At 40.8% G+C, this 26,422-nt stretch overlaps 1 protein-coding gene across 1 annotated transcript in view; it reads left to right on the top strand.

Annotated features, from left to right (window-relative positions):
* Nucleotides 1-26,422, top strand: part of SLC1A1 (solute carrier family 1 member 1) — a 72,184-nt gene that overhangs the window by 9,620 nt on the left and 36,142 nt on the right. Inside the window, exon 2 of the mRNA XM_045840888.1 lies at nucleotides 24,801-24,941. Coding sequence (XP_045696844.1) covers nucleotides 24,801-24,941 — 141 coding nt within the window. The remainder of the gene's footprint in view (nucleotides 1-24,800; nucleotides 24,942-26,422) is intronic.

Here is a 26,422-nt window from a genome sequence, read left to right as displayed (position 1 = left end):
GCACGTTGATTCAGAAAGCACCTTCAAGGGGGTCTGCAGTGTGTGCTTGCTCTTACGACTGCGCTGAGACAACTTTTGGGGCTCAGTGCTCTCAATGGTTAAAACTACTTTTAGTGACTCGACTAACAGGTAATCCCTTAGAGGAGAGAGCTTAAGTGAGACCATAGAATTAATTTTTTTACCACTGTTCTATTGCTTGATAGTTAACTGGTTACTTATAACTCAGTGAAGAATTAAGTCAACAAAAAAAAATGCACCATTGCCAGGAATACCTAACTATAGAAAGCCTAAGTCCAAGCCTCTTCCCATTACTGGAAAATAAACTGATTTTGCTCAATTTCTGTAGGTATTTCATATACTTAATAGTTCTCTGAGCCACTTAACCACTTTATAGGTTTCATATAAGATTCCCTAGATTATGAGACAATGAGGGAGACATTTTGAAAAGTTCTTTCTCTTATAGTTAAACAAGCATAATAGCTAATATTTATTGAGGGCTTACTATGAGATGTATGTACACTTCTTTCCCATTTGACCCTCAGCACCATGAAGTAGGAAGTTTGCTCATTTTACAGATACGAAGATGGAAACTTAAAAGGTTTAAATTATGAGGTTGAGGTCATTCGGAGCTGGGATTTGTACCCAGGGCTGTCTGACTCCAAAACTGAGGTTACTAACCATTAAGCAAGACTACTTCCTTCGTAGCAAACCTCGATGTACCTAATTGAAAGTTAAAATCATTCTTGTAGACTTCATTCTTGGACAGTAGCTACATGAAACCTATTATCTTCCCTCTTGCTCCAGCCTGTCTCTGTCTCTTGGTTATTCCCTATTCTGCCCCTTCACTTGGAACATTCCACAGGATTTGGTCCTTTCCCCCTTTCTTTTCCTGCATAGACCCTTTATGCGAACTTGTCTCCTAGTTGCTTTCCCAGGATGTGTTGTGCTTTCCCACCCTAGTACTTTTTTTTGCTCATGTGTTTCACCCACCGTTGTCCTACCTATCCTTGAAGATGGATCTAATTTTTACTTTTATCATATAGACTTCTCTGACTGCTCAGAGGGAGATAATTTCCCTTTGCCGTGTTCTAATAACCTTTAATTTGTATTCCCAAATTATGCTGCATTGACACCCCACTCCCGATCCTGCCCTGGGCAGACGTCACTGATTAGTTACAGCTCTCTTTACCACAGAGCTTTGTTAGGGTCTCGGAGTCCCCCAAACTGTCCTCCAGACAGCCACTGTCAATTAAAGGGAATTTGCATGTAAGATGAAAAGTATCATCCATTGCTGGGAAAATCTATTCATTTAGCAATCAATTAGGAACACAATTTACATTGAACAAGTATTGATGTTACTGGCAAGAGATGCAGAGTTGAAGTATGTTTTTTGTCTTAGTCTCTCAGAGGCAGAATGTGCAGATATCACTAACGTGAGCCTGTGTGCCAAGTGCCCTGAGAAAGCTACAGCGCACCTTGGGCCTTCCACCACCAAAGGTGGAATGGAAAAAGAGTCCTGAAGGACAGACACGAGGCATGGCCGTGGACAGGTGTACTAGGATTCCTGGACCTGAAGATTGGAAAGATTACAAACCCAAGCAAAGATAAGGAGTTGAGTACAGAGGTCTTTGTCTTATCTTACATCCAATTTCATCATTATGGAACTATGACTTGGTACATTCTCACAACTTCTTTTTCTTACCTCAGTTTCCTGAGGATTAAAAAAGGCTGCTTTATATGGGTCTCTCACAATCATGGCATTGCACCTACTTACAGGAGATGCCCTGAAATATTTTTGACTGGTTATAAAACCTTCATTGAACAAGAAGTGAATCCTTGACAAGCCTATCCCACTGATCCCCTGGTTACCTGCTCAGTTGTATGGTTTTGAGTGAAGACCCTGGGGAACTTTTACGAAAGCTGAAACATCCTAAATATACTTCACTCCTAGCTTGGGGGTCCCAGAAGAGCAAGCTTGGTCTCTTTAACAGCTTTGAAGCCATTTTAGCACAAGCTCAGCGTGGCCCTGAAACCACCAACTGGAGGCCATCTCTCCACCCTGGGTAGGAACCAACCTTCTCAGGAAACCGGCGGCAGCCCCAGTCTAATCTTCAGGGGGTTCTTTGGATTAGAACAGATGGAAGATCCATCTGGTTTCCCAAAGTTTGGCCTTGGCCAGGAGCTGAATCAGCCTTGGGTGGTAGAGTCTTTTTTAATGTGGTATGTAGCACGTCCTGTGTCTTTTTTATTTTCAATTACAGTTGACATACAATATTATATTAGTTTCAGATGTACAACATAGTGATTAGACATTTATATAACTTATGAAGTGATCACCCCAGTAAGTCTAGTGCCCATCTGACACCACACATAGTTATTACCATATTGTTGGCTGTATATCCTTGTGGGCAACTCCTGTGTCTTTTAGTTAACTTATCTTTCTCCCTCCATGCATCCGTTCACATCCTTGTCCATATTCTGCCCGTTTTTCTCCCTGTCTGGAGATTATTTTTATGAAAGTGATTAATTAGCCTGTTTGTGCTGCCTGTTCTGCCTGGATAAATACTAAACTTGGTCATTAAAGAGTCTGAAGATGGGTTTTTACTTTTTTTATTAGCAAAAGTTAATTGTCAACCAGGAGACATAACAGGTTTGCTCCGCTTCTGCTTCTTTATCATTTGTTTCTTTTTTCTTACACCTGGAGAATATCCTGATGTTTCTTCACATGAAGGAGATTTTCAGTTCCACAGAGTAATGGAGATTGAGATCTTGTTGCCAGTTCAGAACCCATAGACCCTGAGAAAAACATATGCAGATCTCCTCTGAAACTGGTTTGCCACCCGTACTGAATATTAGTATTTTCTAGCAATCTCCAATAAGCATGTTTATTAAAAAGCAAACAAAAAAACCCTAAATGTTTGCATCTACTATCATTTAAGTGGAAATGATGGAGTAAGGTTTGGTTGCTTTTTTAGCCTCAAGTGAGTAACCATAGAAGTGTGGGCTCACTGACTGTAAGACCTAGAACCCTGAAGTTACCTGAAGTGTGCTCATCACTGAGCTCAGACAGACTTTGTGAGTCCTGCTCTGCTCTAGGGAAAGGGTTTGTGATTGCAGTGGGGGAGGGGAGGTCGCAGCTGTGAGTTTTGCTTAGATCCTCTCTCTTTCTCCCTCAACACAGGTTCTATCTCCTCTTGTATAGCCTCTGCTCATGTCCCAGGGAAATCTGTTATTTTAGGGCAATCCTGAGAATGGAGGCTAAAGGTCCTCACAAACATAAAACGTTGAGATTCCAAGAATAAAAATCCTCAGTGATACTGTGAAAAGATTATACTCACCATGTTTGAAGACCCTAGTAGATGATGTCATCTCTGTGTGTTTTCTGGGGCCCTGCTCTCATCCTGTGTGAAAAGGCATCTGGGCCCCTTTTAGTGGCTATGTGTGACCTATTTAATGTTCTATATATGAATGTTCTTTCCTTTCTCGAATAACCAAACAAGCTGTCCTGGCTTCTTCACCTTTATTCTTCTAGTCAGAATTTCGAGAGGCATCCGAGGCATTTACAGACAGAAATTCCTGACCCAGCCTTTCAACTCTGGGGACCACTTGCATTTTAATTTAAGAAATACCACCAGGGCTGGCGTAGCTCAGTGGATTGAGCACAGGCTGCAAACCAAGGCATTGCAAGTTCGATTCCCAGTCAGGGCACATGCCTGAGTTGCAGGCCACGGCCCCCAGCAACCACACATTGATGTTTCTCTCTCTCTCTTTCTCCCTCCCTTCCCGCTCTAAAAATAAATAAATAAAAATATTTTTAAGAAAGAAAATTTCTTAAAAAAAAGAAATACCATAAAATTCTTCAAATATGTCCTAACTACTTGAAGATGAAAGTGAATATTTCCGGAATCCTTCTTGGAGTGGCAGGAAAGGTCAGAGTTATGGCTCTGCAGAAGTTAGGAGAGAAGGGTAAACACTTGGCCAGCAGGCCACATGGTTAGGAATCGCAGAGAATAGATTTCAAGGTAACACAAATTGTTGAAGCAGAGTTGAGGGATGGGCTGAGGAAAGTCAGGGTGTCCCAGTTACTTGGACTTAGGGTTCCAGATGCAGGGTTCATCAGACCAGGAATTCCGGGCTCATGACGGGTCTAGAGAGTCCAGGAGGCCTGATTTATTTCCACCAGAGGTCGATCTCTGTCCCTGCTCTCAAATTGCCTCTGACTAAAACACACTGTTGGGGAGGTAGTCAGATTTCATTTACACCTGGAGCAAAGGCGTCCTCAGGTTGTGTAATGAACCAAGAAGGTGTTTACAGGGCTTGTAAAAGTGGTCATGACAAAGAGATAGTATACCCAGAAATCTGGTGTTAAACCTGAGGAGAAGGTGTGTCCTTCAAGCAGAGGATTCCAGAGCCTCCCAAACCAGACATCAGCATAAGGAGTCTTGTAATTCTTTCAGTACCTTGGAGGTGAAATATTTGCCCATGTACCCAGATTGGGAGAGAATAGGGTATGGTCACAAAGTAGATAAAGGTCTTTCACAGGAATGCATAAAGCAAGCTGATAGGTGGAATCACCCATGAGATGATCAGATATAAACCATTTTAAGAAGGTAAAAAAAAAAAGAAAAGAAAAGAAAAAATAAGATTTTTTAGAACCCATGAGTCAAGTCATAGATATGTATCTCAGGAAATAACCCAAACGTAGTTGTGTGGGACTAACACACCTTTGGGAGTGAGGGAGGGTCTGGTTGTTTCCAGATTGAAAGGTTCACTCACAAGCTAGGCTTTAAACCAGTTGGATGCTTGCTGCAGAGATGGGTTTCTGTGGGCTTATTCTACAGCCTCATCCTCATTTGAATCCCACAGGCTCTTTGGACTCCAGGGACCCCAGAAGCCCGGGCAAGTCCTAAAGCATAGGATCCAGGCATCCAACTTCTCATGGGCGCACTACTTTAGCCATTGTCAAAGGAAGACAGCCTCATGAGTCAGGAGTTAGTTACTGGAGAGGCCATATTTGTGATGCACAGAGGTTTGAAGGCCCTGGGACAGTGTGGCAGAATTTATACCCATATTTCTGTAGCCCAGTTTTCCTGCTTTGCTAATGGCATCCTCTGTTTTCTCCTGCCTTTGTAATCACATGCTTTAAATAGTGATTGCAACATATTTGGTTCAGTTCTGTGCAGCAGTTATTAACCAAATACCTGTGGAGTGTCAAGCTCATTGCCTGGAGCAATGGGGGTACAGAAGTGAACATATAGTGCTTATGCCTCAAGAACTTAAGAGGGGTGGGTGGGCATGGAGACAGGTCTGTTATAGGGGATAATAGATGCAGGTGAAGCTCAGCAGGGCCCAGACGAGAGACATTCCACCTGGGAAGAGAGCATAGGAAAGACTTTCTGGATGAGGTGGCACTGTAAGTAGGTTTAGAGGGGTAAGTGGAGTTCACTAGGCTAAGAGAGTGGCAAAGGGTTTTCCTCAGAAGGGAGCCTCAGTAAACAAGGGCACAACTGCAAGAGCATCTTTAAGAAATAGTGAGTTTGTTGCGGCTGGATGAGATTGAGGATGGTGCGGGCCTGTGTCAGTTCGGGGCCTGGCAGGAAACAGATGATCAGATTCAATCAACCGACTGCAGAGTTAGGTGTTTAATTTACAGAGTTAGGCAGAGTTAGGGAAATCAATAAAGGAATGCAGTACAGCCAGAGCTGGTAACGGTGAGAAGCTATAAGCTCACCGCTGAATAGGAAAGGGGAGGGGGCAGTGTTACCATAGTCCGGTGAGGGTTAGGGCTGTGGAAGAGGGGCCCTGTGTGCCCACAGAGGATCACAGCCACTGCTAGAACTGTGGCAAGACAGGGAGGGAGTGAAGGCTATAAGTACTCCAACCTTTCTCTCTTTCCATCTTTAAGATCTATAGCTGGGTCCCTTCTCAGGTAAACCCAGCCAAGGCCAGAGAGCAAGGAGCTCCAGGTTACACACTTGGTAGACATCAGCCTATTGGGAACCAAAGCAGGGTGAAGAAGAGCAGACAGTAAATCTGATAGACAAGTGGCGAATAACCAGCAAAGAACCCTGTGGCATTGAGTGCCAGACTAAAAGAAGTGTTACAAAGATACAAGTTCTGTGGATAATGGCAAAGAAGTTGGTCTGATGATGTCTGGTGATACTGGTGGCAAACGAGACATAAGTATAATGGTTCCACTAACTTCTGTCACTACATAGCAGCATCACCATTCTCCTCCTGCCTGGCCCTGCCCCACAGGCCCACCCCTTCGGCCTCCACATCTAAAGGGGCTTGCCCCAACCTCGGCTAGCCTTTCTTCCCTCCAAAAAAAGCAGGTGTGGTTGCTGGAGGAGGAGGCACCCAGAATACCAGTGACACCTCTCTCTCCACCTGTAATTTAGAACTCTTCTAATTGGAATTAACAGAAAATCCAGGTCAAAAAGGCTTAAGCCAGAAAAGTTGGGGATGAGGCATAGCATTTCTAGTCAGATAGCTTAGAAACTCAGAAATAGTAACCAGCTTGAAATAGAGCTGGATTCAGGGGTTCAAACCATTCAGACTTTCTGAAGGTCATCCTGACCTTTTCTTTGTTTACACTTAGTCTCTGCACTCCTGTGTTGTCTTTGCTCTCAGATAAGACTCACTCAGGTGGTGAGAGGACTGCCAGCACACTCAGGGTTTCCGCTTTCCTGTTCTACACGAGGCAGAAGAGAGGGAGTTTCTGACCCCTGTAGGTGCAAACAGGAGCTTGGGGTGCACTTGGCCATAACTGGCGCATGTGCCCATTCTTCCATAGGTTTTAGGGCAAAGGGAAGGGAAGGTGATTATCTGATGGGCCAGGCCAAAGGCGCTCTCTCATTTCATCCTGTTGTCCCCGCCGCACCCCCCCCCACCACCACCCCTTGTGAATTGATTACAGGTTCAGCTCCACCTTAGATTGAGAGTGGGGAGGTGTGCCATTGTCAGCAGGGCCAATGGATCTGGAGTGGCAGCAGTTACAGCAAATGTCCTGATTTTGTTGTCCCTTGTTTTCCTGAGCTATTTCTTGAGTATGATCAGTACACATTCATAGGTTGTATCATTGAATTCATAGTGCTATAGAAGCATTTGAAGTTGTTTATATATTAACCACATACTTTGATTTGAAGTTCATGAAATTTAGACAGAAACCACTTTAAATCCTGAAAGAAGAGGAGAATAATTAAGCAAGGACTACAATTAAATTTTTGCTTTAAACTCTTAAGAATTCTACAAAATATATATATATAGCTAATACCATATTTAATGGTGAAAGTCTGAATGCTTTCCTCCTAAAACCAGGAATAAGGCAGTGGTGTCCTCACTCACTGTTTCTATTCAGTATGTCACTGGAAGCCTGAGCCAGTGCAGTAGGGTTAGAAGAAGAAACAAGGGCGTAGATTTTAAAGAAAAAAATAAAACTCTTCTTATTCATCATAGACATGATTTTGTCTACATAGAAAATTCCAAGGAATTTACAAAATAATTCCTAAGAGTAGTAAGTGATTTAGTAAGTTTGCAAGATACAAGATTAGCACACATACCCAACATAAACAGTTATTGTTTCTGCATATTAACAATGTATAATTAGAAGGGAAAATTTTTAAATATTATTTATAATATCTCCAAAAAATAAAAAGTTAGGTGTATATATGTGTGTGTGTGTCTATATATATACACATATATGAAAAACAAAATATACGTGGGATCTGTAGGCTGAAAATTACAAAACACTGATGAAAGAAATGACAAACCTAAAAAATGGAGAGACATACCTGTTCAGAGATCAAAAGATTCACCATAGTAATGATGGCACTTCTCCACAAGTTGATTTATAGATTCAATGCAATTCTGGTCAAAATTCCAGGAGTGTTTTTACAGATATATCAGAGAAGCTGATTCTAAAATTTATATAGAAAAGCAGAGGGACTAGAATAACTAAAATAATTTTAACAAAGGAGAAGAAAGTTGAAAAAATTACATTATCCTATTTTAGGATGGTAATCAAGACATTGTAGTATTGGTGAAGGGATAGACACATATTTCATAATAACAGAATGAAAATTCCAGAAATAGACCCATGAAAATATGTCCAGGTTGATTTGGGGGCAAAAGTGTAAAAGCTGTTCAAAGAAGAAAGTATAATCTTTTCAACAAGTGGTTTTGGAACAACTCAACACTTATGTGCAAAAAAAGAAAAGAAAGCACCTCCATCTAAACATCACATTTTAACAAAAATCAACTCAAAATGTCTCATAGATCTAAAGGAAACAAGTAAAATAAAACTTTTAGAATAAAACAAGAGAAAAATCTTCATGACCTACAGTTAGGCATTACCCCAAAGCATAATTCATAAAGGAAAAAAATTGATAAATTGGGTATTATTAAAAAGTTAAAACCTTTTGTTCTGTGGAAGACACTGTTAAGAGATGAACACACCAGATAAAGCTGTACATTTTAAATGCATGCAATTTTTTAAATTTGTCAGTGGTAACACAGTAAAGCTAGAGGGGGGGTGGGGAGTTTGAACAATCTGCACACCAGAAGGTAACGATAGATCACATGTCCAGCATAATGGGAATTTGTACCAATAATGTATAAAGAATTATCAAAACTCCATAAGAAAACAAAATTCCCAACTTTAAAACTGGGCAAAAGACTTGAACAGATACTTCACCAAAGAGGATAAGCTGATGATAAATAAACACACAAAAAGATGTTCTTTCTTCATTATTAGCCATTAGAGAAATGCACACTGAAACTATGTGATACCCATTACACACCTATTAGAATGGCTACAATAGAAAGTACCACGTGCTGATGATTGGGAGACACTAGTACTCTTACTCATTGGTGCTCACACATTGCTGGTGGGAATGTCAAATGTTACAGCCAGCCACACTGAAACCAGTTTGGCAGCTTAAAAGTTAAATACACACTTACCAAATGACAAGCAGTCGCACTCCTAGGTCTATTCCCTAGAACAGTGTTCTCCATCCTTCTGGGCACCAAGGATGGGTTTTGTGCAAGACAATTTTTCCATGGACTGGGTGGGTGGGGCAGGGTGGGGGGTTGAGGGTGGATGGTTTTGGGATGGTTCAAGTGCATTACATTCAAACTCACCTCCTGCTGTGCAGCCCAGTTCCTAACAGAGCCAGATCAAGACACTGGTCCTAGGCCAGGAGGTTGGGGACCTCTGCCCTAGAAAAAAAATCTTGTGTTCACACAGAAACTTGTACACAGATGTTTAGCAGCTCTATTGATTATCATCCCAAAAAGAAAACAACCCAGATATCCTTCACTGAGTGGGAGAATAAACAAATACAATCCATCTGTAAGATGTGATCCATTCAGCAAGACAAAGGAGCGCAGTATCCATATGCACAAAACTTGGATGACTCTCAAAGGCATTATGGCCAGTGAAAGAAGCCTGTCTTAAAAGGCTACCTAGAGTAGGATTCTACTTACCTGACATTCTCAAAAAGACAGCCATAGTGATGGAGAACAAATGTGTGTTTGCCCACAGTTAGGGATAGGCATGGGGAGGGGTGTGTGTGCGTATAAACGTATAGCTTACAGGAGTTCTTTGGGATGATGGAGCTGTTCTATATCCATATCCTAATTTTGATGGTGGTTGTAAGAATTATAACACATTGATGCAGACACCCGCCCACAGTGTCCGAGTCATTATGGATGAAATGAGACATTCACATGGACTACCAAGTCCGATGGAAGAAAAGGGACAGCATGGCTTTTCTCTCAAGGGGAGCAAAAGCCACGGCTTCTGCCATGACAGACCTTTATTGGGTTTCTCTGCCCATTACAAGGTGGTCCTCATTTACTATGCACAGGTTCGCTTTAGGTGGTTACCTTTTACAGAAAACAAAGGAGCCAATGCTACTAATCATATCACAGAAGACGGATATTTGCAAATGAAAAGGCAAAAGTAGTTGAACCAGTTACACTCATCTTTGGAAGGTTTAGCATGGTTTTTAGGAAGTTGCTTTGCAGTAAATGTCCTCAGTTCAGGGTGAGGGAGTTTTAGCAAAAAGCAAGCCTGATAGCAGTCTGATTCCCCACAGGAGAACCTATCCATGGGTGTGGGTCCTGTGCATCTCCCAGTGGGAGCTGGACCCACGCCATGCAGAACAGTCTACTACAACACATGGTAAAAGACAGGACTATACACTAAAAAAGTCAATTTCACTGTATGATAAATATACTTACACACACCCCTAAAGAGTCAGGATGGTGTGGCATTGACTGGTGTGAGTCAGTTGGGCAGCATCCTGCAAAACGAAAGGTTGCTGGTTCGATTCCCAGTGAGGGCACATGCCTTGGTTGAGGGTTTAGTCCCTGGTTGGGGCACATACAAGGGGCAACCAATTGATGTTACTCGCACCGATGTTTCTCTTCCTCTCCTTCCCTTCCCCTCTCTCTAAAAATAAATAAATAAAATCTTTTTAAAAAATAGGGCATTGCAGACTGTTTGCAAGAGGTGGTCTGTGTTTCATGGTGAGGAAATTCTGCCTTTCTGGCGTGTTCTCATCTTTGTGAAGAGCAAAGCCTCCAGTGGCCTGATGCATCCGATCCATATACTCTAATTGTTTTGGGCACTATTGGGCGTGGAAGGGAAGGGAGTTTCTTAACTCAATATCTGCAAGGCCAGTCAAGGCCTGTCTGGTTATCTGGCCCAGGGCACATGTCACATGGGTGATGGAGGAGGCAAGGAAGGCTTTCCAAACACCCTTGAGCCGAATTTTGAAGTTGCTAAAAGGAGAAGCAGGTAAAGTTGGGAAGGCACAGGGAGCAATATGCAAAGGCTCAGAGCCCTGGTTACTGGGCAGAATTGAAACATTGGGGCAGGATCATTCAAAGGACTTTAAGCAGTGTTTTGACCAGATTTGCATCTTGGAAAGTTGCACACTGGCTTTGGTTTGGAGGGTGAATTGGTAGAGACAAGACTGGTAGCAAGAAGAGCACTAGGAGGTTGATGAAGTAGTCTTGGTAAGAAATGAGGTGGGCCTTCATCAAGGCATTATCAGTGAGGATGGAAGCAGGAGAGACAGATCTGAGTTTTTAGCCAGTAGAATCAGTAGAACTTGGGACATGGAGTCATCTGGAGTGCCCCTAAAGTGTACCAGGCTGCTTCAGTATCTCAGCTGTGTCACTTATTTCCTGTGGGACCTCAGTCAAGTTACTTCACTTCTTTGTGCCTCCGTTTCTCACCTGAAAATGAAGTTACCTCATAGAGTTGTTGTGAGGATCAGAGTTAATTATGCTTAGACCAGTACCTGATACATAGTCTACACAGCCCTCAAAAACTGTTCGTAATGACAACACAGTTTAGGGGGATAGGGAACTCTTCCAGATACCTATTTCTGTGTGATCAATCACTCCCAAACCTAGTGGCTTAACATAACAGTGACCATAACATCATGTCATATTATCCCTTATGGTTCTGAGAGTTGCCTGGCTCAGTAAGGCAGTTCTCCCTTCGTTCTCTTTTATGATTACAGGGAGGCGGCTGCTGAGGCTGGAAACAACTAAATACCCATGACCTGCTCGTCTGCTACCTGGAAGCCTCAAACAGCTGGGCAGCTGGGTCTCCTCTGGCCTTTCTCTCTATCTCTTTGACTTCCCCATGTGGTTTGTCTGACATGGCAGCTTCAGGGTAGCTGGACTTTTTACATGATACCTCAGAGCTTCCAAGTGAGTGTCTCAAGAAGAGAAACCTTCAGAAGCTAGCCCTTTCTGACCTAGCCTTGAACTCCACAGAGCCTCACTTTTGCTTCATTCTCTTCATCAAGGCCTACCCAGGTTTAAGGGAAGGGACAGGGACTTCATCTCCTGATGGGAGGAGTGTCAAATAATGTGTGGACCAATTTTAAAATCACCAGGGTAACCCAGGAGGAAAAAGTCAGAGGTCTTCTGGAAAAAGGAATGGTGTGTTGAATTTTCTTATGCTGGGGTAATACCCCAACATAAGAAGTAATATCTAGACAGAGATTCCCTGAAGGCAGTTGTCTATTGAGTTTGGTTCTTGGAGACTGAATGAGGCAGGAGATAGAGGTTGGAATACAAACTCCTTGGGAAACACCAACATCATTGTAGAGGGGAATGTTCAGTGGTGGGGAGATGGAGTGCTTACTCAGCCTGGCTGGGTCCTCCAGACATCCACCTGGTTTTACACCTAGGCTGTTGCAGTCTGAGAATTCTTTCTCTGGGTCCCAGCATCCCCTTGGCAAAAGAATTATCTTTCCAGGCAGAGTGGGCACTTGGTTGCCTACCTCAAGCATTCTGCCCCACATCTCCCTCCAGGCTGCAGGTTGTCAGAATCCCCTGCCCACTGCAGGCCAGGCAGTCCATGCAGGGAGCACTGGGTTCTGCTTGTTTCTGTCCTCCACCCTCCTCTAAAGCAGGTGCTTTCTAAAGTAAAAGAGTACTCAAAGTTGTCAGGAAAGTTCCTTCCCTTCAGCCACCTGAAAACGTCCTTCAGAATTCAAGCCACGTTCTTGTAATTGGCCTTCCCTTCCAGATTCTGGTAGAGAACCGCATTGGTACTAGGTTTGGCCTGGTTTCTCCTTTCTGAACTGCCACCGGGAAAGAGAAGTCTCTGAAAGAGCCTGTTCCAAATCAAGTGTGTCTGACTTCAGAGCCGAACCCTTCACCCCAGCCTTCCTTCCAAAGGCACCAGTGTGAACGTAACCCTGACCAGGCTTGAACATTTGGACAGGGGAATACAATACACATCAGCTGGCTCCTGACATATTGAGCACAGGTCTAGTGGATTTAGTTTGAGCAAACAGGTGAGTTAAGACAGTGGGGACATGGGAGAATCAACATGGCTCTACCTGACCTCCTTCCGTGGGAAACCGATGACTTCATGAAGCACCGTCATCCTCTCACCAAACCCTTGCCTGACCCAGCTCATGGATCTGGGATCCTCATTGCTTCACCTTCTCTCTCTCCCACTCCTTTTACACAACAATCCAGATTCTGAGTTTCTCTATTAAAAGGTCAGACGATGAGGCCACCCTAGACACCATGTCCATGTGATGGTGCTTGGCTGGAACTATAGTGACCCCACAGACCCTGGGGCCTGGGTCTCTCACTGCTGCTCTAACTCCTTGCCTTGGACACTTGTAATCTTTGATGTACTTGAAATCCATATTTAAGAATGAATTAGTCCCTCCTTTTGATTTTAGGCAAGGCAGCCGAGGAGTTCTTATTCCCTAGCAGGGTGGGTGGAAAGTTATGCCCCATTGCCTGTCAGTGCGGGGTCGGAGGCCTCTTCCTGGTGGAGCAGCCAGCAGTCCCATTCTGTCTCTCAGGGAAGAGTGAAAAATACCAGATCACTCTGCTTCCTCCGGCACCTTTCAACTCTGGTCTCAAGGCGGAAGCCACAGGGAAGGAGGAAGAAGAGGAAGAGAACTTTCTCACATTACACTTGATTCCTTGTAATCTTTATCCCAAGCCCCTGAGTCAGATAACATTCCTTCTTGCCTGGTGGGAAAAAGGAGGCACCAGGAGGCTGTTGTTCACTATGTCCCAGGAAATAAGGGATGAGCGGTCTCCCAAGTGCCAGCTGTATCTGACTTTTGTCATATCTTCCCTATTCTGTCTGCTTAGGATGCAGTGCCTTCCCACCATGTTTCTAACACTGCTTTTTGTGCAAGTACTTGTTAGTTTGAAGACAATTAAGAGCTGAGCTGAAATAAAACTTGAGCTTCTGCCTACTCTAAATACTAGAAGTTTCTGTTCAACACTCCACTGGGAGTATGTCTTCAGGCCCCCAAATTTTCCACCATTAATCTCTCTATAATTTGAATCATCCTCATGAACATGGAAATGACTAAGAATAAGATAAATATAATGTAAAATAAGAAGAATGTAAGACATTGGTTTAGCTCACAAAGTACTTCCTACCGTACATTTTTCTCATTTGCTTCCCACATTTCTGAGATAACCTTCGTTGAAGGTTTTAGATGAAGCAACCAAACACAAAAGCATTAAATGGCAGCTAAATTATGTGGTAGAGGTGGAATTAGAATCCAGAGTCCTGGCTCCTTGTTCCACTTTATGCTCCTGCTTGATGTTTCCTTACACCACGGTATAGTTTTGAAAGCTGTTTTTTCTCCCCTTTTCCTGCTCCTATTATCGCATGTTGTTATTCTATCATATATAAAACTGACTGAGCCTTCCTGTGGGACATGGGTGGGGCTGAATCCTTTGCATTCATTATAACCACTTAACACACCCACAGCCACTCGACAAAGCTGTTGTTCCTATGATGAGGATGTGGACACTTTACTGGGTTCAATGGCTTCCCCAGAAGTCACACAGCTCGTAACTGTTACAGCAGATGCAACTCCAGAGCTGGGTAACAGATGGAATTTCTAATGTGACGTTTCTCTTCACCTGACGGAAACCACCTGAGCACCAGGACAATGAGTGTATGCTCCACAGAGCTTGGGAAAATGCAGGGAGGACGCAAGTCATTAATTAATGGCAGCTGACTTTCTTTTTCCTAGGACATTAGTTTGATTTTTCTTTTCCTGCAGGAATTCACAGGTCATACTGTTCTCAGAACAATCCTGGTTTTCTGTTGGTCATTTTGATTTATTTTTATACTGTGTAATTGAAAATGGAGCTCTCAAACACCTTTGTGGGCTATGAACTACAGTATAGCATCACAACTTCTTAAAAAATTGATCATCTTCTTTTGAGCTTTCAACAAAATGTCTGGCTTCACTTGGGTTTTCAAATTGTTAGATTCAGATGGTGAAGCCTTCAGATCTGGTAAGCTGATACATATCCTACTAAGTGGAAGTTTGAACAAAATGCCACATCTTTGACAATCTTTGTGCTGTTGGTATAATAATTAAAAGGAAAAAATGTTTCCCTATGTTTTTATCTTCTCTTCCACCCCATGAAAAAGCCATCAAATTGTCAACAAATCAAAATAAGTTGCATTTAATATTCTTAACTGTCTCTTTTTATTTTTTTTAAATCAGCTTAGTTTATTTGAGAGTATCTGTGTATTTTTTAAAGTTGAGATACAATTGACATAACATAAAATTCACCATTTCATGGTGTACAGTTTAGTGGTGCTCAGTATGTGCACTGTGTTGTACACGCATCAGTACTGTGTGATTTCAGAACGTTTCAGAACACACCCCCAAAAGAAACCTATTAGCAGTTAGGTCCTGGCCCTCATCCTTATCTTATGGCCACCACTAATCAACTTCCTGTCCTTATGGATTTGCCTGTTCTGGACATGTCATAAGAATACAGTCATATAATAGGTGGCCTTTTGTATCTGCCTCCTTTGACTGAGCATGAAGTGTTCCAGGTTTACTGATGCTGTAGCATGGATCAGTATGTTGTTCTTTTTTGTAGCTGAATAATGCTCCATTGTATAGATATACCACATTTTGTTGATCTGATACTTAATAGAGAGTTTTTCACTGCTTGCCTGTAAAGAGGACCATTGCTGTGAACATTTCTTGTATACATTTTGTGTGAAGATGTGCTTTCAGTTCCCTTGAGTATATATGTAGGTGCACAATTGCTGGGTCCTGTGGTCACTCTGTGTTTATTTATTGAGGAACTGCCAAATCGTTTTCCACAGAGGCTGCACCATTTCACATACATACAGTGTAGGAGGGTTCCACATCTCAACCAACACGTGTTATTTTCTGTTTGTTTGTGTCTGTCTATGTGAACATCCTCCCCCTCCTCTTCCTGGCCACCGTGGGTTTGGCCTGCTGCGTGTGGATGCTGCCCGAGGCCTGGCCACAGTGGCCTTCCATGCCTGAGTGAAGAACAACAACAGGCATCAATCTCCCTGCAGGGCTCTCAGGCTCCTATACATTCCATAGACATCCTGAAACAGTTACCTGTTGGTGTTTTGAATTTAACTAGATTACTGAATCACAGTGAAAATTATTTCAGAAGACACCAAAAACACTTTTTAGTGCCTTTTCTTCCAGTACCACTGAGATGCTGAGACCTGGTTTCAGCAATATTGAGTGGCAGGGAGATTACCAAAGTCACATTCACAGGTGCTTTATGTGTCGCCATTTTAGCCCTGGCATTTTTTTTATTTATAGGGTAAAAGGAAATATTTCTGTGCCAAGATAAATACAGCAGACTAAGGGAATCATTTTGTGCAGTTAGTTACTCTGAAAATAATTTACCTGAACTTTTCCCCTCAACTCCTGACTTCGCTGCTTTGACCTTTGTGGCCAATACTCACCTGTTTGAGCCACAACTGTGTTGAGGATTTTATGGAAAAAAAATCTGTGACGTGTAGCCTACAGCAATAGGCTGCTATTCATTTATTACTTATTATGTTAGTAATATTTAATATTTATTTAGTACTTCCTATGTGAGCCACGTACTTTTTATTCTAAGCACTTCATATATAGTCTCATTTTAAAATCACCTACTGGCCTGTGAGGTTGATACTTTATTTTGTCCATGGTTACAGACGAAGAAACTGAGGCACAGGCAGTAGGATAAGTATTTTTTCCAGCTGATGAAATGGCGAAGCCAGTATTTGAACACAGTCTGACTACAGAGCCTGCCTTCTGAAGAACTGATGCTGAATTAGTTTCTTCCCTCAAAATGTCTGATGGGATTTAATATGCCTTATTTCTTTATGTAGATTAAAGGCCCCTTGATTATGTATTGCTCTCATCAATGTTCCCCCATTGGGCAATGTATTGCAAGAATTAGGTGGTCTGTAAAGTATTAGCTTTGATTCCATGAGATTACTTGAGAGTACTTGAAGAAGCAATGGTTCTTTTAATATAGTAAGTCCTTACTATAGTAAGATCTTTCCGATATATTATGGGACTCTCAACTTTATTCTTCACTGCTTCTGTCAACCATTTTTAAATGGACATACTGGAAATGGTAAGAACTAAATAATTGCTGGTTCTGTAACAGCCATAATTATGGTGATCGAGCTACTGTGGATGGGTTCTCCCACCATCCCAAACACACAGCAATATAACACCCTCTCCAACGTAATAGATAGCCAAACCCTAACTCAGAAGAAATAAAGGAAATCTCCCATGTGCCAGAAATAAAAAGGAAACTCAAAGCCAGAGTACGAACAAAAACTGATGCTAAGTTCTAGACCCAATTTTAGCTCTTACTGATGGGAGACGGATTTTAATGTCCACATGGGAACCAGATATTATCTTGACCCATATGCATGAAGGAGTCAGAATTATACCTCTGCATAAAACCTGGAACCTCAAATTTTGGCCCAGTCTTTGGAAAGAACACCAGGAAAATTCTACTTGGGAAAACCTCAAGGAAGCTTACCATCTGCCCATAGCTAACAGTAAGAGGGAAAGAGAACAGCTATGAGAAAATTAAAACCTAGATGTACACTTACTTACCTAGGTGTGTGATGTAAACACACCACCATGTATGCTGACTTCCTAAACTGAAGAGCTAATATAAAAACAGCCTGGATTCTTTAAAACTCCTAAGTCCCCAAGAAAAACAAGTGTCTCATAGGGGGCACTTTCACAATTCACAGAAAAGAGCCAGTCCCCTCCCCAAAAGATAAAGACAGTCAAAAATTACAAACCACACAAGGAAATGATGCAAGCAAGAGAATACATGTTCCCAAAACTAGAGATGATACATCAGTCTGAAAGGATACGTACTAGAGATATTTTAAATGAGTAAAGAAAAACAGATGGAATAGAAACTGGAAAGTAGAAAAGTGATAGGAGGAAAAGGATTCTATAATTCTAGAAATGAAAGTTAGAAACAGAGGATTTTAAAACTTAATAAATGAATTAAACATCTAATTGATGAAACTGAAATAACGATTGGTAAATTAGGAAGCAGATCTAAGAAAATTCATCAGAACGCATCATGGAGAGATAAAAAAAAGGAATTTTTAAAAACCCTTAAATTCTCAAATATTAATATACTGAAAATCATGTTTTTTAAAAAAAGTAGTTTGAAGAAGAGATTACAACAGAAATTATAAGACATTTAGAACTAAACAGGGAAAATACTAATAATTTGTCACACTAACAGAATTTAGAAGGAAATGTATACTCTTAAGTAAATATATTGGGCAAAAAAAGCTAATGTAGTAGGCAATGAACTCAAAAACTTAGAAAGAGAAAAGGATACACCTAAAAAGATAGAAGGAAAAATCATTACTTCAGAGCAGAAGTTAATTATATAGAAAACAAAAACAAAATAGGGAGTGTGGTATGGAATACTCAACAGCACTTAGAATGGATCTACCTGAATTAATATGAATAAACCCCAGAGATAAAAGGAAAAAATCTCAAAAAGAAAAGGCAGGTTACAAAATAATACATTCAGACTAATACCACGTAAGTCAAAATTTCAAACACAAACAACATGGTACATTTTAATGAGTAGAGGCATATGCAGAAACCTGTTAGATCCTTCCCGAACCAGACTGATTTTCCACTGCAGGGGCAGGCAGAAAGGGACGGACGACTCCGTGTTAACCATCCCTGCTACTGACAGCACGGTGCAAGCCATATTCCTCCTTGACAGTGGACAGATCCGGTAGCCAAAGATCCAAGAAGGAAGGCATTTATTATTGCAATAATAACAAAACTGTATTCTTGTTTTAAACCCCCCCCCCACCCACTCCTCAAGCTCTTGGTACAATACGTGGCATATAGTTGGATGTTAACAAATGTTGATTTGTTACTGCTTTTTCTTGAATTTATGTACTACAAAGAAAGTGTATAATATGCTTTCCTCCCTTGAACATGAAAATGTACAATAGCTAAATTCTTTACATCCTCTTTTGTACCTATCCCCTTTGGTTGTTAGGAAAACAACCAAAAACCATCAGTATCATGCAGCAAAAATGTCAAGAACTGAGATGTTTAACAGTTGGGTAATGGTCAAGACATATGTCCATCCAAAGTCGTATTATCCAGCATTTTAACAGATGATGTGTGATGAGGAAATATTTATTATATAATATTAAATGAAAAATACTAAAAACAAACAAAAACCCTTACATGCCATAATATGCATGAGCTTTGAAAATGTTATGCTATGCTAAGTGACAGACTCCAGACACATATACCACTGTATCAGTCAGGATTCTCCAGAGAGACAGAATCCCCTTACATGCATATTCTACATGAGATTTGTTTATTTATTTATCCCTACCCAAGGATATGTTGATTGACTTGAGAAACAAATGAAGTGGAAGAGAGAGAGAAACACTGGTTGGTTGCCTCCCGTACACACCCCAACCAGGGATGGAACCCACAACCTAGGTGTGTGCCCCGACCGGGAATTGAACCCTCAACCTTTTGGTCTACAGGATGATGTTTCAACAAACTGAGCAACCTGGCCACAGCTACATGAGACTTATTTTAAGGAATTGGCTTACACAATTGTGGGGGCTGGCAAGTCTGGTATGTCTGAAATCCATAGGGCAGGCTTGCAGGCTGGACACTCGGGCAGGAGTTGCTGCTGCAGTCTTAGGACAGAATTCCCCCTTTTCCAGGAAAACTGTTTTTACTGTTAAAGCCTTCAGCTGATCAGAGGCCACCTAGATCATCAAGGGTAACCTTCTTTATTTCAAGTCAACTAATTGTAGATATTAACCACAATAGTCCTATAGCCTAGCCAAGTTGAACCATAAGACTAACCATCATAGCCTTTATGTGTGATGTGTGACTCCATTTATATGAAATGTCCATAATAGGCAAACCCATAGAGACAGGAAGCAGATCAGATTGCCAGGGAGGTGGGGAGGAGGAATGGGAAGTGACTGCTAGCTGATAAGGGAGTTTCTTCTTGGGATAGTAGAAGTGTTCTGGAATTCCTAATATATAGTGGTAATAGTTGCACAACATTGTGAATATACTAAAAACCATTCATTGTACACTTTAAAAATAGTTAATTTTATGTTATGTAAATTTTATCTCAAAAACTTGCCCCCAAACTCCATAATTATAGAACCATTATAAATAACGAGATAAAATACAAGAAAAATTCATTTGAAGTAATTAACACAGATTCTGACATATGAGGGGGAACCCTCCAAAAAAAATGGAATTATCTTCTGGAGGGTAGGCCCCTTGTAGGATAGGCTTAACCCCTGCTAGGTGAGTGTTCTAGAAACACATCTGTATCAGTGTGCCGGCTGGCATTGTTGTGAGAGGCTGCATTTGGCTTCAGTGAAAAAATTTTTTAATGCATTTGCTGTTTTCATGATGGGTGATTTACAAGCATACCTGCCCACACTCTGCTGAGTGTTCAGCAGTTTTTGACTAAAAACAACATGACCTTCATGCCCCACTGTCCCTATTCACCTAACCTCACCCCAAGCAACTTTTTTTTTTGTTTCCCTGGATGAAAAAAGTCCTCAAGGGAAATGTTTTGCCAATGTGGAAGAGGTGAAACAAAAAACGGCAGAAGCACTAAAAAGCATCAAAATCGACAAATTCAAAAACTGCTTTGAGTGGTGGGGAAAAAGTCTCAATAGGTTTATTGCATCAAAGAGAGAATACTTTGAAGTGACTGAAGTTTAGACACATAAGAATAAATACACAATTTTTTATAAATAAATTCTGGGCCTTTTGGATCCCCCCTTGTATAGCATATACTCAATAATGGTTAACCATTTTATTTGGGTTAACTGTAATAGTAGATGGAAAAATGAAAACTGTTTCATCTTACATATACATATTTGAGTTGGTAAGGTCGTGGGTGAATTTTTGCATTTATTATTTCCATTAGAGCTGTGTTAATATTGCTTGTGCAGAAAATACATTTATAAGGGTTTAAAAATAAAAGCTGTACTGACTCTGAAGCATCTATTTTTGAGCCAAAGTTCATGTAAAAGCTTGCCTTGGTGGAGCTACTCAGCTCTAAAGAAAAAGATGAAACAAGGGACAGATACATTTCACTGGAAGGACAGGATGGAGAAGTCATCTCCCCACCTAGTCCATGTGTACACATTTGGTGTATACACACAGTCGTTTGTTAGTAACTCCATCCATTTTGTACTATTTATTTTCTGGTCATCAATATTAACCTTAGATTAGCTCCTGAGGGTGAAAAAGCACATTATTAATATGCTTAATAGTATCTAGCATAATGGCATAGCTAGATAACTATTTCAATGATCGTTAAAAATATTTTTTCCTCTGCCAGTAATTCTTGTTTAATCAATCCAAAATCAACCTGTATCAGAGAACTATTCTAGCACCTTTATTAAAAAATGACAGATTTTCATCTTTCTGCAAATATTCTAAAACAGGAACAATGCTATTTTCATAAACATGACTCAAATGCAATTCAACTATTATCACCGGATTAAATTTTTATAACTATAAAATAATGCACATAATACCTAAGAACGAAGGCTGGGTAGGTATGGCTTGGAGAATGGGAGGGGGATAAAATGGAAAATGAGTGAAGGAATGGATAGGTTCATATAATTGTCACTTTTTATTTATTTTTATTTTCATATTTCTCAAACAATAATTTTTTCATAAACTTAGTGGGGGGGAAATCACCCACTACCTCCAAGATAAGGCTACTGAACCAGCAGTTGTTTGAGATAATGTGGACATGAAGAGATGCCACTCCTCTTTTAAGCTTAAATTTTTGCACATGAACCTAAAGAAGAAATCTCTAGCTGAGGTCTTAATTGCGTTCCTCCCTAGTTTCTCTTTTTCCTGTTTTGCCAGCATACTGAACATTTAGTGTGGAAACGGGAGAAAGCACAGCCAGCTCTGTAGGAACGAGTGAACTGCTCCTATGATCCTACATTTCAAAGTTGAGGACACCAGGCCCAGAGATGATCACAGCGTTGTGGGCATAAGGAGGGGCCTTTGAAGGCACCTGATCCAACCCTTTTGCCCCTACCTCTAATCCCAGCTCTTGACTATTGGGAAAGGTTAAAGTTATGGCCCAGGACACACCTTAGAGGTAGTGGAGGCAGAACTGGAGCCTGTCCTTGTAACACCATGTTCCTCCCAAGCTGCCTCAGTACCTGCTTAGGATCTTGCCTGTGTGCAGGAAGGCAGCCTGGGAATGAGCTCCTGGTATTTTCAGGGGCTGCAGAGGTCTAGGTAACAGTTTTAGCTCCGGGCTTCCTTGTGTGCCCTGCTGCAGGCCTCCACAGCGCTATTCCATGGCAGCCACGGGCACTTATTCCCAGCAGCCTTTTGCTGTGACGGCCTCTCCACGCTCCTTAATCCAATCCAAGGTTCTGTCTCTGGAAAAGGGTAGGGAAGGATTGTGCCTTGCGAAATCCTGACTTCATCTTAGAACCTGAAAAATCTTCCAGTGATTTTTCTTATCCCACATCCAGTTTTTCCAAACTTGTTTAAGACCAAACCGAAGCACACCCCATTTCCTAGGTGTAACTCCTGGCCAAGGTCATTTGCCAGCTATGTTTTGTACTTGAGGGTCCCAGGGATGGCATGTGTGGCTCAGGGTGAAGCTCCCAACTGCTTTTCATGGTCTTGGTTGGTTTTCATATTCTTTTCAGTTTAAAAAAAAATACTGGAATACAATTTGTGGTAACTCAAGAGCAAGCTTGAGAGAAAGCTTTCATTACTAAATACAGTAACCTATTTATAGTGCCTGTCACCTTTCATTGCTTTCAAATGACTCCTTGTGGTGACTTTTTTATCTCTGCCATAAAAACCCACATCTGGCCAAACTCCGAAAAAGCGAGCACATGTCACTCTGACTGCCCGGCAGTTCATTTGGGTGGAGGTGAGGGGAAGTACAGTTAATTGTCAGTAATGTAAACCCCACGATCCGAGCTCTTTGGCTCCGTTGCTGCTCAACAGAGCGCTTTGTGGCTGGTGTGCGAGCACAGACACATCCCCTTTATGGTCGCGCACAGAGCTCCCTTTGACATGCCCGCCAGAGATTCACTCGAAGAAGCCTCCATGGTGTGAGAGAAAATGTCTGTTTGCTTGTTTTTCTAAAAAGCTGAGCATTACAGAGTATCCTTACCACATCATATAGGTATGTTCCATATAGAACAGCAGAACGTAGGCAGTTTATTGGGTAGGAACTGAGCACAAAAAGCTTTTTATATTCACTTAAAATATTTTTGAAGTATCTTAACTGCTCAGGAGTCTCTAATACTAGGTTTTGAAATACGAACCAAAAGGGATTGATAATAGTTTTTCTGTCTTAGCTACAATTTTTTTAACTTTTTTTAAATTTTATTTTTTCAATTACAGTTTACAGTCAATATTTTGTACTAGTTTCAGGCATACAGTATAGTGGCATAAACTATTTATTTTTTTATTTTTATTTTTAATTTGTTTTATTTAATTGTTTTTTATTGTTCAAGTACAGTTGTCTGCATTTTCTCCCCACCGCTCCCCTTACCCCAGCCATCCCCACCTCCCTCACCTGGTCCCCCCTCCTTGGTTTTGTCCTTGGGGAGAGTCGATGATCATGTCTTAGCTACAGTTTAAGAAATGTTTATGTGTATATGTTTGGTCCTCCCAAAATTTGAAGTGGCTGATCAGAAATTCAGTAATGCATGCACAAAATAAAGAGATAAAGGCAAAAGTAAAATATATGGGAATATAAAATTAAGATAAGAATAAAGTTACTACACAAATGTATCTTGTGAGGTTCAACTATTTGGTCTACTAATAGCTACGGGAAGTATACCTGAATTTAAATGAAAATTCTAGTATTGATTATAATTCACATCTCTTTTCATTGCCCTACGGCTCTTAACTGTGCCCAAAGAACTCTGAATTTTCAGAGTTGTGAATGAGCGTATCCATTCAGTGATAGATATCTCCATGAATCTGCCTGCCCTTCTGCCATCTTACTTACAATTATGTGTCATCTTCAGTAGCTGGTTTAAAAAGAAGGGGTTGGGAATGGGGGTATGTGAGGAGTGGGATAGTGTAGGGCAGTTGGATGTTATTAGAATCATTTGGAAGAGGATAAAGAAGAAATATTTAAAATTTGTGATTTTGAGTTACAAAGTCATCACAATGGAAGGATTCTATATAGACATTTTGTTAAGGCAAGCTTTCAGAGAACGTGTAACGTTTCTTGATACTGAACACTCCCCTACTCACATAATTAAAAGCCTAAATGTCCAAGGTACTACTCAAGACTAGAAACTTTTTAGAAAGCCTCTTGATCAGACAGACTTGAACATGTCATTTCTAGAAAGAACTGAAAAGAATGCAAAGCATTAGAGTTCAACAATATGGTAAATATATCAAACCAACTGAATCTTATGTTGCTATTAAAATTATAAAAGTTGCATAAACAGAAGGGCTTTTTATAAAAATTATAAAAAGAGTAATATGATAAAACAGGAGAAAGTTAAAACTGATATGTAAACTATTAAATATATAAGATATCTAAGCTAGAAGAAGATTAAGGGTGGTGTATAAAAACAAAATAGTTATATTGGGTTGGCTAACATGATTATTTTCTCACAGTATATTTGATGTTTTGTCATTATAATAGATATGATTGGTGGAAAATAAATGAAAACAAATTTTTCATGTGAAGAATATTTTTTACAGATTTACCATACAGTGTATACTTTCTACTTATCACAATGTGATTTGATTTTTTAAATCTAAAATTTATAGACCCATGGGAGATTCTCTGAACTGTTTCTCTTGCCATTAAAATTTGCATTTTAGGGTAGTATTTTTTCCATAGAAACTTATATAGGAGAACTCAGTCGTTCTTTTTTTTTCTTTCCCATTTTTGTTTTTTCTTAGGGATTGCCATAGGAGTCTTGGTTCGAGAATACAGCAAGTTCTCTAATCTGGAGAAATTCTACTTTGCGTTTCCTGGAGAAATCCTGATGAGGATGCTGAAACTCATCATTTTGCCCTTGATTGTATCCAGCATGATCACAGGTACCTTGAGAAAATTCATGTTCCCTACGATTATTTAAGGAGCTTTCACTTAAGTTATTCTTTTCTAATTATGGGAAAAATCCAAATGTTTTTGATGCATAACACACACACACACACACACACACACACTCCTTACTTGGAAAGTGTATAATATTCACTTGAGTGGAAATACTGTATTATTCACAAAGTGACATTGCTTTGTGGCATTGCTCTGCCTGTAGTACTGTCTACCACAGATCAAATCTGCATTTGACCAATATATTATAAATAAAACTACCCAGGGCACAGAAGGTTAAAAAAAAAAAAGCAAGTTTTTTTCACTGCAATGTCAGCCAGTGTTCTCAGGTGAATTGTGGTTGTCAGTTTTCATCATGTTTTCTATAGGTCACTCATTTGTCTCTCAAATGCAGCTGTCCTGCCCTTGGTCCTCTCAGGCAGCTGCCTTCAGGGTCTTCACCCCTTCTCCTTACCCACTTCCCCTCCTCCACACAGCTCAGAACTTGCAACATTCCTGCCCTGGAAATTGGCCCAGGCACCAGCAGCCACATCCCATGGGACAGGTTCAATTACAGGTTTGCACCATGTTTTAAAAGCCTAGTATACTAACATCTGAACTTATGACACATTTGCATTTGGAAGTGATATTTCTTTACTGATCATTATATTGCAGTTTCCCTTTAAAAAGCCAGCTCCCTTATGGAGATTGAGATTGAGACTGATTTGGTTTACAAAAATATTATTTGTCTGGGTCTGGTAGGCTTCTCTGTGCATTTCATAGTTTCTTGTACTTCTGAAAATAAGCAAAATGTGACTTGACAGTCTACTAGTGTTGTCAGCGTGAAACCCAAGTTTTTGTATAAATATGCAGTTGGGATCTTTTAAATTTTACTTTTCAATAACATTTTACATTCAGAATGATTTTGTATTAGTTTCAGGTGTACAGCATAGAGGTTATGCAGTCATATTGGGATTCTTGACATCCCTTCTTCTGGAACCACTACTGGAACACTTGTCACTACTGCTGCTGGAGACCAGGGCCTGGTCTGTGGACCGCACTGGACACTGTCAGGGTCTGTGCGCTCAGCAGCTGCGTGGCTTGAGAAGCTGTAGATTTGGCCATTGAACTTTTCAAAGCCCGACCCAATCTGACTAGAATCCCTTGGGAGCCTTGTTCTTAAATGGTCTTGTTGTTGGCTTATTACAAACCTAAAGAAAGCATTTAATTATTTTATTTATGAATTTAATTATGTTTTGAAATACTGGCTTCTTTTAGTCCTGATATCTTGAGGGCCAAATCAGCAGACCAGTTGTTGGTACCATACAATATTTGTTCATTTAACTTGAAATTATTGTAAGCATTTAAAATTTGGAAGATTTTTCCCTGACTGGTGTGGCTCAGTAGGTGGGGTATTGTTCTTCAAACCAAAAGGTCACCAGTTCAGCTCCCGGTCATAGCACATGCCTGGGTTGTGGGCCAGATC

Source organism: Phyllostomus hastatus, unplaced genomic scaffold, assembly GCF_019186645.2.
Source record: "Phyllostomus hastatus isolate PE091 unplaced genomic scaffold, TTU_PhHast_1.1 phas_contig_34, whole genome shotgun sequence".
NCBI classification, from domain to species: Eukaryota; Metazoa; Chordata; class Mammalia; order Chiroptera; family Phyllostomidae; genus Phyllostomus; species Phyllostomus hastatus.
The sequence above is the reverse complement of the archived record's forward strand: the minus strand, read 5'-3'. Positions and strand labels throughout refer to the sequence as shown.